Source organism: Carcharodon carcharias, chromosome 13 (assembly GCF_017639515.1).
Source record: "Carcharodon carcharias isolate sCarCar2 chromosome 13, sCarCar2.pri, whole genome shotgun sequence".
NCBI classification, from domain to species: Eukaryota; Metazoa; Chordata; class Chondrichthyes; order Lamniformes; family Lamnidae; genus Carcharodon; species Carcharodon carcharias.
The window spans coordinates 20,526,550-20,545,412 of NC_054479.1; the positions used below are offsets into that span (position 1 = coordinate 20,526,550).

General features: G+C 40.8%; 1 protein-coding gene across 3 annotated transcripts in view; it reads right to left on the reverse strand.

Moving 5' to 3' along the window:
- The window catches only part of LOC121285485 (probable E3 ubiquitin-protein ligase HECTD4), a 301,376-nt gene that overhangs the window by 103,776 nt on the left and 178,737 nt on the right, over nucleotides 1–18,863 (reverse strand). For all 3 annotated transcript variants that reach the window (XM_041201967.1, XM_041201965.1, XM_041201968.1), the window contains exons 34-41: nucleotides 9,535–9,719; nucleotides 8,380–8,533; nucleotides 7,857–8,137; nucleotides 6,420–6,609; nucleotides 5,567–5,648; nucleotides 4,158–4,360; nucleotides 3,051–3,186; nucleotides 1,069–1,251 (exon numbers count right to left, since the gene is read on the reverse strand). In XM_041201967.1, the coding sequence (XP_041057901.1) occupies nucleotides 1,069–1,251; nucleotides 3,051–3,186; nucleotides 4,158–4,360; nucleotides 5,567–5,648; nucleotides 6,420–6,609; nucleotides 7,857–8,137; nucleotides 8,380–8,533; nucleotides 9,535–9,719 (1,414 nt within the window). The remainder of the gene's footprint in view (nucleotides 1–1,068; nucleotides 1,252–3,050; nucleotides 3,187–4,157; nucleotides 4,361–5,566; nucleotides 5,649–6,419; nucleotides 6,610–7,856; nucleotides 8,138–8,379; nucleotides 8,534–9,534; nucleotides 9,720–18,863) is intronic.

Here is an 18,863-nt window from a genome sequence, read left to right on the forward strand (position 1 = left end):
TGCCAGTGAGCAGGTTATTGCTAAGCAAATGCTGCATGATAGCACTGTTGACGACGCTTTCCATTATTTTACTGATGATCGAGAGTAGGCTGATGGGCTGGTAATTGGGCGGGTTAGACTTGTCCTGCTTTTTGAGTATAGGACATACCTGGGCAATTTTCCACATAGCTGGGCTAGGGGCACGACAAGTTCTAGAGCACAAGTCTTTAGTACTATTGCCGGAATATTGTCAGGGCCCATAGCCTTTGCACTATCCAGTGCCTTCAGCCGTTTCTTGCTATCACGTGGAGTGAACTGAATTGGTTGAAGACTAGCATCTGTGACGCTGGAGCCTCAGGAGGAGGCTGAGATTGATTCATCCACTTGGCACCTCTGGCTGAAGATTGTAGCAAATACTTCAGCCTTATCTTCTGCACTGATGTGCTGGGCTCCCCCATCACTGAGGATGGGAATATTTGTGGAGGTGAATATTTATGAATGGTCCACCACCATTCACGACTGGATACGGCAGGACAGCAGAGCTTAGATCTGATCCAGTGGCTGTGGTTCGCTTAGCTCTGTCCATCATTTGCTCGTTATGCTGTCTGGCACACAAGTAGTGCTGTGTCATATCATATTGTCCCACAATCAGTGTTACTACAACAAAAGGCAACCCAATTTTTCAAATCTCCATCCCTGTATTTCCTCATACAAGTTTACAAATACACTGCTTTGTAATTTTTTATGTTGACATTTTGGCCATTATCATCTATAACCCTTCAGATAAAGTCTTGAATTCCACTTCTTTTTTAGAAACAGCCTTATCAACTTGGGATATTGCCTTTAGTGCCCTATAATCTGTACCTCCAAATACCTTAAATCATCCACACATCATGGGCTCAGAGAACAGTTATTTCTGGTAAAATGAATCACTTTACTACTGACGTCAATCACTCTCAAATAGCAAAGGAACTTCTGGAAGTGCTCACAAATAAACAAATGGTTTTGATGCATAATCTCCATTAAAATTTAATTTTACAACAAAGGTTTTGCACATGGATACACAAGAGAAATGCGTGGACAGATTACCTGCACTTCAGATCCTATTTTAATGGTCTCTTTGAAGCCCCCAAGTGCACAAAGTGCTGCCACTGCCTGCCGACCAATAGCCTGCAGTTTTGCCAACTTCCTCCCACTGCTACTTCCATTCTCCAAGACACTCTCTGCATATTTACCAAGCTGAGGGATGTACATCAGTGCTCGAGACAGAACCTGAAAGATGGAAAACAAGACTTCAGTAGCATTTAAAAAGGAACCTTGCATTTATACACCTTTAACATAAAACACTCCAAGAGATTTTATAATTAGGATATGGAGGTGACTTGTGGTGGGGCTGCGGAAGGTGATCATGAATAATTAGGTGGGCTTTTGAAGTGAGAGTTCCTGCGTGTGGCTTTTGAAGTGAGAGTTCCTGCGTGTGGAGGAGAGATCATTGTCACTGACCATAGAATGGAAGGAATGGACTGTGCCAAGTAGGATGTGGACAGCACTCTTGAAAGAGTTGAATTTTGTGTTGAGTGCAATGGCCGATGCCAGTGAACAGGGCATTGGGAATGTTGAATTTGGGGGTAACAAGTGGCATGAGGCATGGTTGAAAATTTCAGCAGTAATGACTTACAGGGACAGCTAAAGTAAGGTGATGTGTGGAAGTGGAAATAGCAGTGTTGGTGATGGACTCTGAGGAAGTTGAAGCTCTTAGTTGAGCAGGTTATGCAGGCTTATAGGGAGAGAATGGATTAGATTCTGAGGCAGAGTGTTTCTAGAGGAGGCCAAACTTTGAGCCAATATGCCAGCACATTGGTCATGGCTGAATGCAAAGCATCAGTCAAGAGATGAAACTGGACATCACTGACTTACATGTGAAATCAGTATGCAGATAATGTTGCTGAGGACAACGTAAAGATAAACAATGGGAACAGTCCAAAGAGTTGCACATTTACTTACCAGAAGTGAACATGCAGATGGAAAAGCTGTTGTCATAAATGAGAATACTTTTACCTCAGCACTGGCATCCTGCACCTCCAGAAACCCCATGGTCTAGAACTTGATCCTATCCCCTTCTTCTATGCCCACTGAGGCTCAACAGAATCATGCTGAAGCTGCTCAACACTGAGCTGAGCTTCAAAAGTCTCATCAAATTAGTTTGTTTCTGCCGACAAGAGTACAAACACTCATGTGCCTACATGTAACTGGAATTGATAGTATCTTTTCAACACAGCTGGCATTTAATGAATTGAAAACCTAAATTGAGGATTCTGGCTTAATATAAAACTAACATCAACTCCATTCTAAAATCAGGAGTCAGAACCACAGTAAAACTTTATTGAAACTCATTGTGGGGGAACATGGATGTAGTGGGTGGAACCACAAGATGCACGAAAATGTGTAGATGGCTTAAAGGCCACCACAAAAGAATATAGATACAGCAGTAACTTAATTATTCATCTTAACAACCCTCATATGGAAGAACATAAACTCTGGTAATTAAAATTCTTCCTATACTTAGTCCAACCTGGTGCGTTTTTTGCTTGATCTAATTTGGGCAATCAATTGCCCATCACATTTACAGAAGATCCAAGTTTCCACCCATTCTAAAATGGAGATATTACTGAAAAACGAAATTACAGAGAGCCAGGCTGTTGCTAGTTTTCTAATCCAAAACTAATAACCAGGGCTACGTGGATACATTCTATTGGATATGCAGATTAACACCAATTCGGTGTACTCAAATCAATTTCAAATGATTTTTGCAAAACTAAAGCATATTATTGTTGAATTACCAACTCAAAACACATGTGCAGACAATCAAGTTTCACAGTCCTTCCTCATTGTATATCACTTTGCTGAATTTGTTGCATAAAAGCCATAAATCACAAAAACTTTAGAGGAGTTACTAGGATGAGGGTCCGCAACAACTGGCTCAAAGCATCAACAACAGTAAAAATCTGGAAGACAATGTTAGAATTCTTTCTTCAAAGTACAAGGTCTACGAGCATGCTTTTTGCTTTTACCTTTTCTGCTGTTGTAGTCCAGATCTGGGCAGTGCTAAACTCAGGAGCCATCAGTAAGTTGTGCAGCAGAGCAATCACCTCTGCAGCCATGCTGTTTGCCACATGGCCACTGATGAATGGTCGGACTGGGTCTGTTCTGCAGGGAGGAAAGGTCAAAAAGAGTCATGTTTGCAAGCCAAAAAAAATTAAAATCAAAGGAAAACATCCAAGACTCAAATCATAATTCAGTTTTAAAATTATTCTGGAAAGGAAACATCAAGTTTAAAGATGCCCTCACACTCCCTTTTTAGTAACGTATCTATTGCTTCAACTCTCATCAAATTCTCAAATCAATGCAATAGAAATAAGTGTGCATTGCAGGCACTATTGACTAAGCTGTCCTGGTCCATCTTAGACCCTGATCAAATTGATCTCAGACCAAAAAGAAAAAAAACTTGCGTGCATATGGCACTTTTCACAACCATAGGATGCCTCAATGAAGTGCTTTTGAAATATGAACAGAAAAAGATGGAAGTACTCAGAAGGTCAAGCAGGACCTGTGCACAGAGAAGCAGAATTAAAGTTTCAGGTTGATGACCTTTCATCGAACTGAAATATTAACTGTTTCTTTCTCTACAGTTGCCTTACCTGTGGAGTGTTTCCAGCATTTTGTTTTAATTTCAGATTTCCAGAGTATTTTACTTTTGTTTAAGTGCTTTAGAAATGTAGCCACTGTTGCAATGTAGGAAACCAGGACTATTTGGAATGTTGACTGTACAAGGATGGACAACTACACTTTAATCTTTATTATAACTCAATAAATTAATTTCCAGGAACTTAAAACTGTGTATTTTTTTTCATCCCTCAGCTTCCTCTTCTACCTAAAAACAACAGATCTTTGATCCTACCCTTGACATCTGCTTACGACTTTTGTTTTATTTTGGCCCCTCTACAACCTGCCTGATGTTCTGTATTCCAGGTCTTGGTCCTGTAACTGGCTTTCATTGAATATGACAATGATATTTTTCAATAGCAGAGCTTGAACAGTTTAACTGTCCTCCACAATGAAAGGGCACACTCCCTCATTATCTGGTCTTCATTTCTCCTTTCCCTCTCACCATCTCATACCTGGCAAGTTCTGCATTTTTTTCTCTACAGATCGATGTCTGAGCTGTCTTCTTCTTATCGCCAGTTGTCAGTCCACTGGTAGCCTCCTGACTGGCAGCCTCCACTGGTGGTCCCACACTTACAATAAGCCCTGACTGCGCCCATTTGGTAGCCTTGCGTAAGGCTGCAACTGCCTCTTCCGTGATAACTTCACAGTACCCACTCTGCAAACCAAAGATACCGTTAGTGTGCCCCAGCAGACATATTTTGTCACTATAACATTAAATTACTATTCTATTTCAGGGGTTGGTGGTGACGTATTGGTACTGTCCAGAGACCCAGGGTAATGCTCTGGGGGACCGGGTATGAATCCCACCACAGCAGATGGTGGAATTTGAATTCAATAAATATCTGGAATTAAAAGCCTAATGATGACCATGAAACCATTGACGCTTGTCATAAAAACCCATCTGGTTCACTAATATTCTCTTTAGGGAAGGAAATCTGCTGTCCTCACCTGGTTTGACCTACATGTGGCTCTGGACCCACAGAAAGAATTTTTTCACCCAGACGGTGTTGGGAATCTGGAACTCACTGCCTGAAAGGGTGGTAGAGGCAGAAACCCTTGTAACATTTAAGAAGTATTTGGATGTGCACTTGTGATGCCATGGCACACAAGGCTATGGGCCTAGTGCTGGAAAATGGGATTAGAATAGTTAGGTACTTGTTTGACAGGCAGAGACTTGATTGGCCGAAGGACCTTTTTCTATGCTGTAGACCTCTTTGACTCTAAATGTGGGTTGACTCTTAAAAATGCTCTCTGAACAAGGGCAATTAAGGGTGGGCAATAAATGCTAGCCTAGCCAGCGATGCCCACATCCCATGAGCAAATTTAAAAAAAAACAAGAAACATCCATTCCACAGACAAGTTGAAAGATTGAACAGATATTTATCACAACTTAATGTTTACCCAATTTGTTGATTATACAATGCATGAATTCTCAGCTTTTTCAAACAAAAGAAGAACAAAAGTACTTTTTGGGTTTTACAGAACAGAACACGTAAATTCAGAATGTAAGGCATGGATAGCAACTAGTTTGTTTTAGAGAAAGAACTTGTTTTTCTTATATTTAGAAAGAATTTATGAGCACTGTACAAGGGAAACCATTTTGCTTGTTAAAAGGAGTTAAAATACTGTTAAAGAACAGTGACTTCTTTCAGCATACAACTGCTCTGATCTGATTTGCTTCAGTCCATATACTTAAAAGAAAAGTTTTATTTTTATGATGTCATAGGTCTTGCTGAGTGCAGACTGAGCTATGGAGACTTCAAGGCCCCACGATCGATCCTCAGTCTATGCTGAGGATGTTACAATCGTCAAGGTCTTTTACAATTTTGTGAATAGGACTTAAATTCTCACAATTCCTTACTTTAGTCATATCCCGATCCATCTTCACTACTTTCTCCATATTGGCTCCTGTGCCCAGTCGGAAAGGACGTCCCTCTGAGCTACTACAAAGGAGAAAATTGCAATTGTGTAAAAGCAAAACTGGACATTTACTTCACAATTGTATTGTCACCTAAGCTGATACGGGCTATATCACTCTGTATAGACAAGAAATATCATCTATTATTTCTAAGACGGTTCAGAGAGTGTACCACTTTCCTAGTGAAAATACAGCTTAACCCATGACTAATTTTGGATTGAGCCCCAAGTTTTCAAAAAAAAGGGCTTTTCACAAACCAGTCCTAATTTAGTGAACTATCAACAACAGCTCAGTGGTAATCACAGATTAAATTTGAATCTGAATTATATAAACAAGGAAACTTCCAGATTTAATTAATGGTCCATAAGTTAACCAATCTGAGCTGAGTGTGTTTTGGGGGCATAACAAATGGTCTCAGAGCTACAAAGAGGGAAAAAAAGCAAGGTTGCTACTTGTTTCATTCTGGAAAGCATGCCAGTGTGGATATGAGTTGTGACATAATGGACATCCAAGCTCTAATGTTTCGATTCACAATTTGTGCTAAATCAGACAAAAATTGTGTCTGCACAGGTGGACTGCATGAGTGTGGACAGGATTGGATTCCATTGCAATCCTAGGCCCCAACCTCTGGTCAAATAGCCTGCTGCTATTTCCTGTCCAGGCTTACACAAAACCTAGGGGTATGAAACCTCTAGGTGCTAAAGAATAGCCAGTGCTGAAGGACTATAACCCAGCATCTTCATGTCAAGGGGGAAATAGGTGGGGGACGAAGGGAGAACAGTTCTTCTGCACCTACCTGAGTAATGGCTGAAGGACTTCATGGGATGACTGATCTTCACGTTTATGAATTAAGATCGACAGTTTACCATCTACTGCCTCGCTTTCCTCTCCACCGTCTTTTTCTGTTTTTATTGAGTTCTTTGGGCTGGATTTTGTAAAGGAAGAACCAGCTTCTGATGTGCTGGGAGACAGTACAGTTTGACACCCTGAGAACAGAGTGTTAAATGTTCAGGTTCTGAAGCAAACAGATCTGGCCAATACTGCTCCGTCAGAGTGCCAGGTTGCCTGCCACTAGGCTACTGGAGCTATGTGAGCACTCAAGGCAAAAATTTAATTGTGCTATTCCCTCACTTTAGACTTTTCAAGACTAGCCCCAGCAAATAATTCTATAACGACAGTGCATAGTCAGTTTTGACATCTTACTAACACCAACAATTCCCACCATGAAACTTAATATTTACCCCAATAAATAAACTTGTTTGTGCTGTTAGTGGTTCACAGTTGGAGCAACAAGATTGTTATGCCATGCATCAGCACATTTGGGTTAGTGGAGTGAAGAAAACACCACATCTGCCTCTGATTAACAATTTGTCAACTCTTGCAGAGTCTGCATATATGGACTGGAGCTCAGGATGGGAAAAGGCTCATCTCTGATGCCCCTTTTGAGGAGTAGCCTACCAACAGTAAACTGTCTCGACGCAAAAACAAGAATGACCACTACTATGAGCACTGGATGAGCTGATGCCAAAAAAACCTGTTACCAGCAAGACAATACCTTCAGGGAAGGACTTAAAGAGAGGCAACTGATAAAAAAAACCAGAACTTAAGCCCTTGGTTTCAGGTAAATAGCACCTTTTCGACTCCCAAAGCTTTAGGAAAATGCCTGTGCAATCATAAGGCTAAAACCACAAAATTAATTAAAAAAAAAACACTAGTCACGGACAAGTGCCAGTCATGGCGATGATAATACCACACCAGCTTCAGACACTAATGTCATTTTTCAACAGCTCTGTGTTCTCAGCGACGATGCAGAAATCTCCTGGACCTCAGCACCTAACCTTGCTACAGTGTCGTCCCTGAGCTGGAAAGTTATGGCTGCCTGAAAACAGTTCTTTCAATATAAAAATATACATACAATGGTCCACATCACCTGCAAACCAAGAACACACCAGGAACCAAAGGCTTTCATAGAATAATTTCTTACCATAAAGGGATGGTAGTTTGCATGTTTTATAGTTATACAAATAACTGCCTTAAAATGAAAGACCAAGAGTTGAACTGATTACTTTTGGAGTGAAAGAGAAAACCACTTGCCAAGTTCAAGGCAAGGACAAATAGATAGGTTTAAAATGGTTTGGGGCCGGGTGGGGGCAAAGCAGATTAGTAATATTAATTAGCAAAAGTTCTCTTTCCAATATAGCTGTACATTGCCAGTCATTGGCCAGCATCTTACCTGGTACAACATAATCAGCAAGCTTAGCTAACAGAAGTGATGCAATATTTGAAGCAGGGTCACCAGGATCATCCTGTTCATTGTCCAGGGAAGGTACAGAATAGCTCCATGGAGGCAGCTCCACATTCCCACAATCTTCCACACTCATGAGAGGCAAGGCAGCACGGCAGAGTTGAAGGATAATGAGTACCAGCTTGGGGGATGGTCGCTGGTCTAGCAACAACGAAAGGAGTTTTGACACGCAGGCAGGCTGACTGAGGATTGCTTTACCAATCTGACTTCTAATAAAAAATCAGAGATAAAGTGTATGATTAAGTGACTGAGAAATTTACTTCACTAGCTTACAAAAGTCATATACACAGAATATATTCCAGGCAAGATAGCCTCTGCTTGAAACATCAATATAATGTATATTGTAAATTGCTATGTGCCTGCGATTCACTAAAGTTTCAAACTGTACACAGACCTTACTGACTGCACCCCTAATCAACTGTTTCCTTAAATGTGATGTTACATTCCCTACCTGGAAAGATCATTTAGGAGGCTGAGTACATCCTGCAGTGCGTCATTTCCTGCTGCTTGATTCCCACAGCACTCAGTAGCACGGGCAAGATGATTGGTTAATAGGCTTGACACTTGGCGAGCTAACCCAGAATGAACTGCATTTGTGGATACACCTGGTTGGGGGAAATGAAATGCACATTAAAGGTACTAGTAGTAATATGTAATCCAGCCTCTTACACAAACTTTCCAATTCAACATAGCGCAATTGGACAATGGCCCAACATGCCAAGCCAAAAACAAGTTGAAGACCCATAAAAACTAAAGTTTTAATCTTGGACTGAAGGAAACCCATTTTAAGAAAAACTCACAGGTTCAGTTTTTTTGAGGGATAGCTATAATAAAAAGACTGAAAGTGGAAAAAGTTGACTTTACGAAACTTGGTTTACACTGTGTTTGGTGGGCATACAGTTATTTGTTTATTCTATATATTTAACTATAGCCCTGCCTGCTTTCCACATGACTGGTTGACCCCTGGGTGCTTCACATAGCCGCTTATCAAAGTGTACTTTAACTACAGTATGGAAGAACCCAATGTTGTTCCACAATCAACCAATTGGTGGAGCGTTTGTAGCAGCAACGTGCTTCAATGTTAGTTCTTCATTCCACAGAACAGGAACAATTTTCACAAGACATCCTCTAGCCAGTTGCCCAACATGGAAATCAGAAAAGGGATCTTACAATTGTAGGAATCAGCCCTTCACCTCCAAATGGACAACAATGAATATAGGGAACAAGTGAACTAGCCTCTGCTACAAGGAAGTGGCCAACACCCTTTTTTTGAGGTTGAGGAAAGGAAAGAATTTGAGGTAAAGCTACTAGCAGGGCTATCAGAAAGAGATCACTGACTTGTTTTTAACCAAAGAATACTTCTCATTGAATCACAGAATCCTTTCACAAAACCAGCAGGAATCTTCAGGTTTCATCTCAACTGACACAAAGTGAAAAGCCGTGATACGTTGTGCGGGACACAAACCAAGGCCGAACATAGTGCAAAAAAGACAAGATCAGTCAGGAACTAATGAATAATGCTAAGCGAGGGTTTTAGTAGATCGAAGGTCATAACAGATGAAGGGTGGGAGCAGAGAGGCAAGTTACTTTTATGAATAACTCTCACCTTCTTCTTTCTCCCACTCCACACAGCGATTAGCCAGTACCTGGAAAGCAGCCCAGGCCATAGTAGCTACCTTCTGTTTCCTGGTCTGTTTTTCACTTGAGCTACTTTCTCGCTGGCTCGTCAGGCTACAGAGTCTGTCCATGAGCTGCACCAAGCCACTACGCACCAGACATTTCTCCTCACTCCTAAACATGGGGTAACAAAAAGATTTATAAATATGCAGAACAATACATCAGAAAAGAGGCTGTAACAAAAAGTAAAATTCCTCAAACACTGCGATCAACAGCAGCTTGCACGGTCAAACAAATCCTTTTGGAGTTTCTAAACTGTTTTCCTGGCTGTACAAGGCTCAATTACTTGGAACAAATGTTGATAATTATGCCTTTAAAATGTTATCTTTCCCATAATCTCCCTTCGTGATAATGCATGGTTACATGGCTCCCAATCCCTTCTATTGTGCTATTCTGAGGTCAATTTAACCAGTGAATGTTGGCAGACTGCCTTCCATGTCTCTCAATATGAAATAATCCATTTTCACCTTGTGCACGTTTTCCTTCATTCCAGGATAACTGGATACTGATCAGAGATAGGAGCTTTGGTTGATTTTCTCTGACCAGAGGACAGAGAACAATTGTAACTCTCCTACTGCCAGCACAACTGATATCAACTAACCCAACACATACTGATAATCTAAACAGCTGCTTTAAAAACATTTGAATTTAAAGTGGTTTATTAATATGTACAATTGGTGACTATTTAGGTTATGTAGCCTGACAAACTTCAGCTGCATGAGTGCCAGTACGATGTTCCTCAAGGAAGCATGCACAGTGTGCAATGGTATATGTTCAGCTATGCTGGATGACCTACATTGGCTCCAGGTGCAGATTATCTTGAATTTAAATTTTTTATTTTTGTGCTCAAAACCCTGCATGGCCTAATCCTGCCCGCCCTTTCTCTGAAACCTCCTTCAGCCCTACAATCCTGAGATCTCTCTGCTCCTCCATTTCTAATCTCTTGCACTTCCCCAACATTAGTATCTATGCTTTTAGCTGCCTAGGCTCCAAGATCTGAATTCTCTCTCTAAACCTCTCCCCCTTTAAGATGCCTCTTAAACCAAGCTTTTGATCACCTGTGCTAATACCTATATGTAGCTCAGTGTCAAAAGTTTGGTTGATAGTGCTCCTGAAAGGGCCATAGGATGTTTTACATTAATGGTGCTATATAAATGCAAGTTTCTGTTGTTGAAAGTCTATGCAATAGCTGACTGAATGTTCAACAGTTAAAATGCAGGCCTTACTAATCACAAATAAAACTAAATCTGGCAAATACATGAATAGCACTAATTACATTGCAGAAGTTCCACAGGACAATTAAGGGATATATAGTTACATTCTGATGTGCAAGGGGAACTGTACCAGCTGGTTAGTTCTGGAACCAAGCAGTCTATTAATTTAATTAATTGATCAGGTATAAGGATATATGAAACCAAACTGTGATGATGCATTGAACTGTAGGTCAGATTCTTAAACAGAACTTATATAGGCATCAGATGTCAGTTGCACAAAGTTAAACACAAAATACACTTCACTTTGTTCCAAACAAGTATTTTTTTTATATAAACAACTGGATAAAATGTATCTACAGTGTATTTATTCCCTTTGGGGTTAACAATGTAGTGATTAGCTCAGCCTAGACAACTAGTACCCTGGTTGAACTGAGCTATGTTAGCACAGGCTAAGGAATAAATCTTTTTTTTCCACATGTATGCTGCTGACACTCAACCTACCTCACCAGTATTTCTCTTGACACCCATTAAAACCTACCTCTTTGATCAAGCTTTTGATCAAGGGACCAAATAATATCTTATGTGGCTTGGTACCATATTTTGTTTTATAACGCTCCTATGACATGCTTTTGGATGTTTTTGAGGCACTCACTGCAAACCTGCTGAGCCAACTTTTACCATGTGGAAACAATGTCATTTCTTTCCGAATGAGAATCATTGCAAAGCTAGTTATATTGTAGTCATACCATCTATTCCAGGAGCCATATGAGCAGTATACAAGGTCTGCAGAGTCAAAATCAGAATTTCTGCAATATTCAGTTTGCAGGTCAGCCACATCCCAATTTGTAAACATGCAGAACTGGCAAAATGCTGACATCTGCATTCCTTGCACGTTGGAAATATTTCAAAAGGAAAAACATTAATTTGCGTATTTGAAAAATCCCATCAATTGCAAAATTTCCTTTGCTCTCCAGAACTGCTTCCCAGCAATCACAATTTTAATTGGTCAATGCTGTTCTATGAATGAAAAAAAATTTCAGTGTTCCAAATATCTAAGGAAAACCCAGTTCTTCCAAGACTGGATATCAGGCAAGCAGCCTGACTACCGAGATGTAGTGGGAAAGTCAAGAGGTGGTGATTGAAAACGTTATGATCCCTTTAGGGATCATTAACATTTAAAGAGCTCTCCAAACCTAGTAATTAATGTACAGAACTACGCCACAAGATTTCACATTTTTAAACGAAAATGGACTTTACTGTATATAAAAAGGAATGAAGCAGTAAGCACCATTAACCTAACACTATAGTTCTTAAAAACTTATGCTATAAACTCAGTTCTACTTATTACTTCCCTCCCCCCCCAAGAGTTTCCTTATATGTTACAAGAATCTTAAAGGTGCATTCATTTTACCTGGTACCAACCCACAAGATATGCCATAGCCCTCCAGAATTCAATTTAATTTTCTTCAATGTTCTTGTTATTTTCTGAAGTAATATTTTATGGAGATCCTTCCATTAGCTTTTTGGTGAAGCAATCCTCCAATTTTTAATACCTCATGACTGTGGGAGTCTCAGCTCTTTGTTGTGATTGCCAGCAGATATCCAACTGCCTTCTCAAAGCTTCCAAGCTAACTCTGCTGACTGCTTTCTGCCACAAGACTCTGAGGGCCACTGTAGATTTCTTCTGCTAGCTGCAAACTAGGCAAATCTTCCAGCTGCTTTTTCCCTAGGCAAAACTCAAGCTGAACTTGAGCTCCATCCCCATTCTGTACAGTGAACAACAAAGTTAATATTTTCTCTGCTTAAAAGTGCAGGCCTGACTAACAATCATCTCCTGTTGGCTCTCTCAATCTAGTGAGATACAATCTACACCAAGGCAAAACTGCAACTGCCTGTTTTCTGGCCAACACTCAACTTTGACAAAAGGACCTTCTACCCCGCCACAGTACATCTCTATGACAAAATGGCATGCTTTGGGGTGGTCTCAAACAGAAGTGTAAATGAATTATTTTACCTTCAATAGAACTCTGATTCTGTAACCCATATGAATAATACATATTTCTGTTGTATGTAACTGTCCTATCTCCAGACTCCCTGGTTCCACTAGGAGGCCTAGAGATAGGCCACTCATTGTTTAAGTTTTTATTCACTTCCAGTCTTGACCTTGTAAGATAAACACAGGTTAATTAAACCTCAGCTTGTTTGATCTGCCTTTACATTATGGTTTATCATCACTTTATTAATTAGGCTTTTCCCTATCTTACATTTAACCCTTTAATGCCTACAAGTTATATTCTAAAACATATGAATTATGAACTAGATATCCACAACAAAAGGTAGAGCTGGGTCCTGTAGCATACATGTGTAACCTAATGTTCTGTCTTTGGATGATGTCACCTACCCTCGATAACCTATCACCCCATTGCTTACCAAAACTCTATCCACCTCTGCCTTAAAAATATCTAAGACTCTGTTTCCACCGCCTTTTCAGGAAGAGAGTTCCAAAGACTCATGACCTTCAGAAAAAAATTCACCTCATCTGTTTTAAATGGGCGACCATTATTTTTAAACAGTGAATCCTAGTTCTAGATTTTCCCAAGAGGAAACATCCTCTCCACATCCACCCTGTTACGACCCCTCAGAATCTTGCATGTTTCAATCAAGTCGCCTCTGACATTTCTAAACTCCAACAGGTACAAGCCTAGTCTGGCCAACCTTTTCTCACAAGACAACCCACCCATATTAATCTGGCAAACCTTCTCTGAACTGCTTCCAATGTCATTTACATCTTTCCTTAAATAAGGTGACCAATACGGTGTACAATGCTCCAAATATGGTCTCACTTGTGCTCTGTATAACTGAAGCATAACCTCCCTACTTTTGTAGTCAATTCCCCTTGCAATAAATGATAACATTGTTAGCTTTCCTAATTAATTGCTGTACCTGCATACTAGTCTTTTGCAATTCATGCACTAAGACACCCAGCTCCCTCTGCAACTTCTCACCATTTAGATATGTTTCTCTTTTATTCTTCCAACCAGAATGGACAAATTCACATTTTCCCACATGATACTCCATTTGCCAGATCTTTGCCCACTCACTTAACCTATCTATATCTTTTTGCAGCCTCCTTACGTCCTCCTCACAACTTACTTTCCTACCTATCTTTGTGTCATCAGCAAATTTGGCAACTATCCCATCCGTCCCCTCATCCAAGTCATTTAAATAAATTGTAAACAGTTGAAGTTCCCAGCACTGATCCAACACCACTCGTTACATCTTGCTAACCTGAGAAAGATTCATTTATGCCTGCTCTCTGCTTCCTGTTAGCCTGCCAATCTTCAATCCATGCCGATATATCATGAGCTTTTTTTTTCCCACAATAACATTTTATGTGGCACTTTATCAAATGTCTTCTGGAAATCTAAGTATAGTATATCCACTGGTTCCCCTTTATTCACAGCACATTACTTCCTCAAAGAACTCCAATAAGTTGGTTAAACATGATTTCCCTTTCACAAAACCATGTTAAATCTGCCTGATTACTTTGAACTTATCCAAGTGCCCTGTTATAGCTTCTTTAATAATAGCTTCTAACATTTTCCCATGACTGACGTTAAGCCAACTGGCCTGTAGTTTCTGGCTGTCTACCTCTCTTTTTGAATAATGGAGTTACATTTGCTATCTTCCAATCTAATGGGACCTTCCCTGAATCTAGGGAGTTTCGGAAAATTAAAACCAAAGCATCTGCTATCTCACTAGCCACTTCTTTTAAGAGCCTAGGATGAAGTCCATCAGTGCCTGGGCACTTGTCAGCTCGCAGCTCCAACATTTACTCAGTACCACTTCTCCGGTGATTGTAATTTTCCCGCGTTCCTCCCTTCCTTCCATTTCCGATTTATAGCTCCTTCTGAGATGTTATTTGTATCCTCTATTGTGAAGGCTGATGCAAAATACTGGTTTCAAATCATCTGCTATTTCTTTGTTTTCCATTATCAATTCTCCAAACTCACTTTCTATAGGGCCAACACTCACTTTGTTAAAAACAAAAATAAAAGTACCTGGAAAAACTCAGCGGGTCTGACAGCATCTGCAGAAAGGAACACAGTTAACGTTTCGAGTCCGTATGACTCTTCAATAGAACTAAGAAAAAATAGAAAAGAGGTTCGCTGCTCCCAATGCGGTTTCCTCTACATTGGAGAGACCAAAAGCAGACTGGGTGACTGCTTTGCAGAACACCTTCGGTCTGTCTGCAAGCATGACCAAGACCTCCCTGTTGCTTGCCATTTCAACACTCCATCCTGCTCTCATGCCCACATGTCCGTCTTTGGCCTGCTGCATTGTTCCAGTGAAGCTCAACGCAAATTGGAGGAGCAGCACTTCATCTTCCGACTAGGCACTTTACAGCCTTCTGGACTGAATATTGAGTTCAACAATTTTAAATCATGAACTCTCTCCTCCATCCCCACCCCCTTTCTGATCTCCCTTTTTTCCGATAATTTATATAGATTTTTCTTTTCCCACCTATTTCCATTGTTTTATCTCTACCTTTTAGCCTATTTCGATTCCTTCCCCCCACCCCACCTCCACTAGGGCTACCTGTACCTTGCTTGTCCTGCTTTCTACCCTTAATGTCACCTATTAGCACATTCCTTAGATAATATCACCTTCAACACCTCTTTGTCCTTTTGTCTATGACATCTTTTGGTTATCTCCACCTATCACTGGCCCTCTATCCAGCTCTACCTGTCCCACCCACCCCCCTTAAACCAGCTTATATTTCACCTCTTTTCTATTTTTCCTTAGTTCTGTCGAAGAGTCATACGGACTCGAAACATTAACTGTATTCCTCTCCGCTGATGCTGTCAGACCTGCTGAGTTTTTCCAGGTATTTTTATTTTTGTTTTGGATTTCCAGCACCCGCAGTTTTTTGCTCTTACTCATTTTGGTAACTCGTTTCTTTTTATTTTAAATATTTATAGAAACTCCTGCTACCCATTTTTATATTTCTGGCTAACTTTCTCTCCTACTCTAATTCTTCCCTCCTTATTAATCTTTGAGTCATCCTTTGCTATTCCTTGTATTCTGTCCAATCTTCTGGCCTTATACCTAGATATACAACTGTATATATTTTTCTTTAATCTTTCTAGTTAACCACTGACAGTGTGTCCGTCCCTTGGATTTTTTCTTACTCGTCAGATTGTATCTATTCTGTGTCTTCTGAAATATCCCCTTAAATGTTTGCTACTGCATCGCTATTGTTCTATCCCTCAACCTAATTTGCTAATTCACTTTAGCCAGCTCTGCTATCACGTCCTCATAATTGCCCTTATTTAACTTTCAAACTATAGTTTTGGACCCAATCTTCTCTCCCTCAAAGTGAATGTAAAATTCAATCATATTACGGTTGCTGTTACCTCGGGGTGCCTTCACTATGAGATCATTAATGAATCCCATCTTGTGGACCTGGATAGATAAGAACTAACAGGAGGCAGCTCCATGAATATCCACATTCACAATGATGACAAAGTACAGCACGTGAACGTGAGAGAGCCAAGGTTGAAGTGTTTGCAGCCATCTTTAGCTAGAAGTGCCTTATGGCCTCCTGCTGAAATGAGCATCATGTCTCAGCTGAGAGAGAAACTGCTGAGCGTTCTGGATATTATAAAGATTATGGGCCCTGACAATTCCCTGACTGTAGTGCTGCAGAAAGGGCCATGCAGCTACAACACTGGCTTCTACCCACCCAAGTGGAAAATTTCCCAGGTATGTATTTTTTCATTAAACAGTAAAAAGTCAATCTGGCTAAATACTGGCCCATCAGTCTACTTGCAATCATAAACGATGTGACAGAAGGTGTTAACCACAGTGCTATCAAGCAGCACTTACTCACCAATGCTAAGTTTGGGTTCTGCCAGAGCCACTCAGCTCCAGATCTGGTCCAATCATGGACAAAAGAGCACAATTCCAGAGGTGAGAAAAGAGTGACTGACTTGACATCAAGGCTGCTATTTACTGAGCATGGTATTAATGAGCTCTAAGAAATCTGAATCAATGGGAATTGGAGGACAACTTTCCACTGAAACAGCATAACGAGCACAAAGGCAGATGGTTGTAGTTGTTGGAGGCCCAGGACATCACTATAGGAGTTCATCGGAGCCGTTTGCTAGGCCCAACCATATTCGGTGGTTTCATCTATGACCTTCCCTCCATCAGAAGGTCAGAAATGGGAATATTTGGCTGATGACTGAACAGCATTCAGTACCATTAGCATCTCCTCAAATACTGAAGCAGACAAGCAAGGCTGGACAACAACATTCAGGCTTAAGTTGATAAAGGGCAAGTAACATACGCACCACACAAATGCCAGGTCATCTCTAATGGGAGAGAATCTTATTATCTCCCATTTACAGTCAATGGAATTACCATCCCCCGCTAGCAGCATTTGGGGGTTGCGGGGGGGGGGGGGGTTGGTTGGTGGTTATTGTCCAGAAATTAAACTGGAGCAGCCACATCAATGCTGTGACTGCGAGAGGTCAGAAGCTGTGAATTCAGCAGCGAGTAACATCTCCTAACTCCCCAATGCCTTTCCATCGGCTACAAAGCACCAATCAGGAGTGCAATGGAATGCTTCTCATTTACCTGGATGAGTGCAGCACCAACACCCAAGAAGCTTGACATCACCTAGGGCAAAGCAGCCCACTTGTTGGCAACCTATGCCTCATTTTAAATGTTGACTCCCTCCATCACTGGGGCACAATGACTGCAGCGTGATGTACTGCAGCAATTCACCAAGACTGCATCAACAGCACCTTCCTAACTCTCAACTTCCACAGGCTATTAAGAACAAGGGCAGTAGGTGCACAGGAACACTACCTATGACACCAACTTGGAACTATATCACCATTCCTTCATCAGTACTGGGTCAAATCCTAGAACACCCTGTCGGACAACATGAGCGCACCTATAACAGAGACTGCAATGGTTCAAGAAGGCGATTCAACACCACCTACTCAAGGAAAATTATTGCCAGCAATAACCACATCCCGAGAATGAATAAAAAATAAAATAAATAGGTGCTCAGAGGGGAAGCTAAACCATTGCTGGAAACAATCTCACTATAAAAATAGATACCGCTGAAAAAAAGGAGAGACTTTTTGTCGAAGCTTTATATATTAGTAATACAAAGGCCCTGTTTTTTGCAGACAGAAAGAACATGTACACAGATTTTACCTGTTTCAGCCAAACAAAAGAAGTGACAGTCATTCACTGGTTCATTCCCTAGGACAATGTCTTAAACAGGGTGAAGCTGCCTGGTTTAAAGTTCAAACAATGCTTGGCAGTTAAGTGTCAATCACCATCAACTGGTGCACTCTCCATGGCACCACCTCTACCAGAGTGAACTTGCCAACCAATCAGCACTTCTCACACAGTATCAATAGGTTGTTTCCCCTGACATTGGCATTTTCTTGCGAATTGTCCTGATGAATGCAAGATAAAAAGCTTCAACAAAAAAGTCTCCTTTTTCATCAATACTCAAATTCTGTACTAACAAACGACTACGATTAGATAGTTAATAGTGAGGGCTGTTCCACTGAGCTAGACAACAGAAAAGAGGCATTGCAGGTGGTGGGGGTGGTCAACAGTGTCAAAGTTTGTAGAGAGGTAAAGTTCAGGCAATGCTTCAACAGTCATGCAGGATGTTATTTGTGACCTTGGTATATGCCATTTTAGTACTGCGGCAGGGACAGAAACCTAAACCTGATGGGAGAGGTTGAAGTATAGAGTTGTAGGAAAGATGTACATGCATTTGAAGCAAAAACATGCTCAAGAGTTTTAGCAAGAATATGGAGGTTAGAGGTGGGATTGTTGTTTTCCAGGAAACAGGAAAAATGGAGGATTTTCGGGAGATGATGGAAATTTTGGAAGAGAGGAGGACAATGTCTAAGGTGATGAAAGCACTTACAATTCAGCTAGCATGGGACCAGGAAAGGATTGCATTATCTCCAAGTTTAGTGAGAATAGAAGGTGGGAGTCATAGATG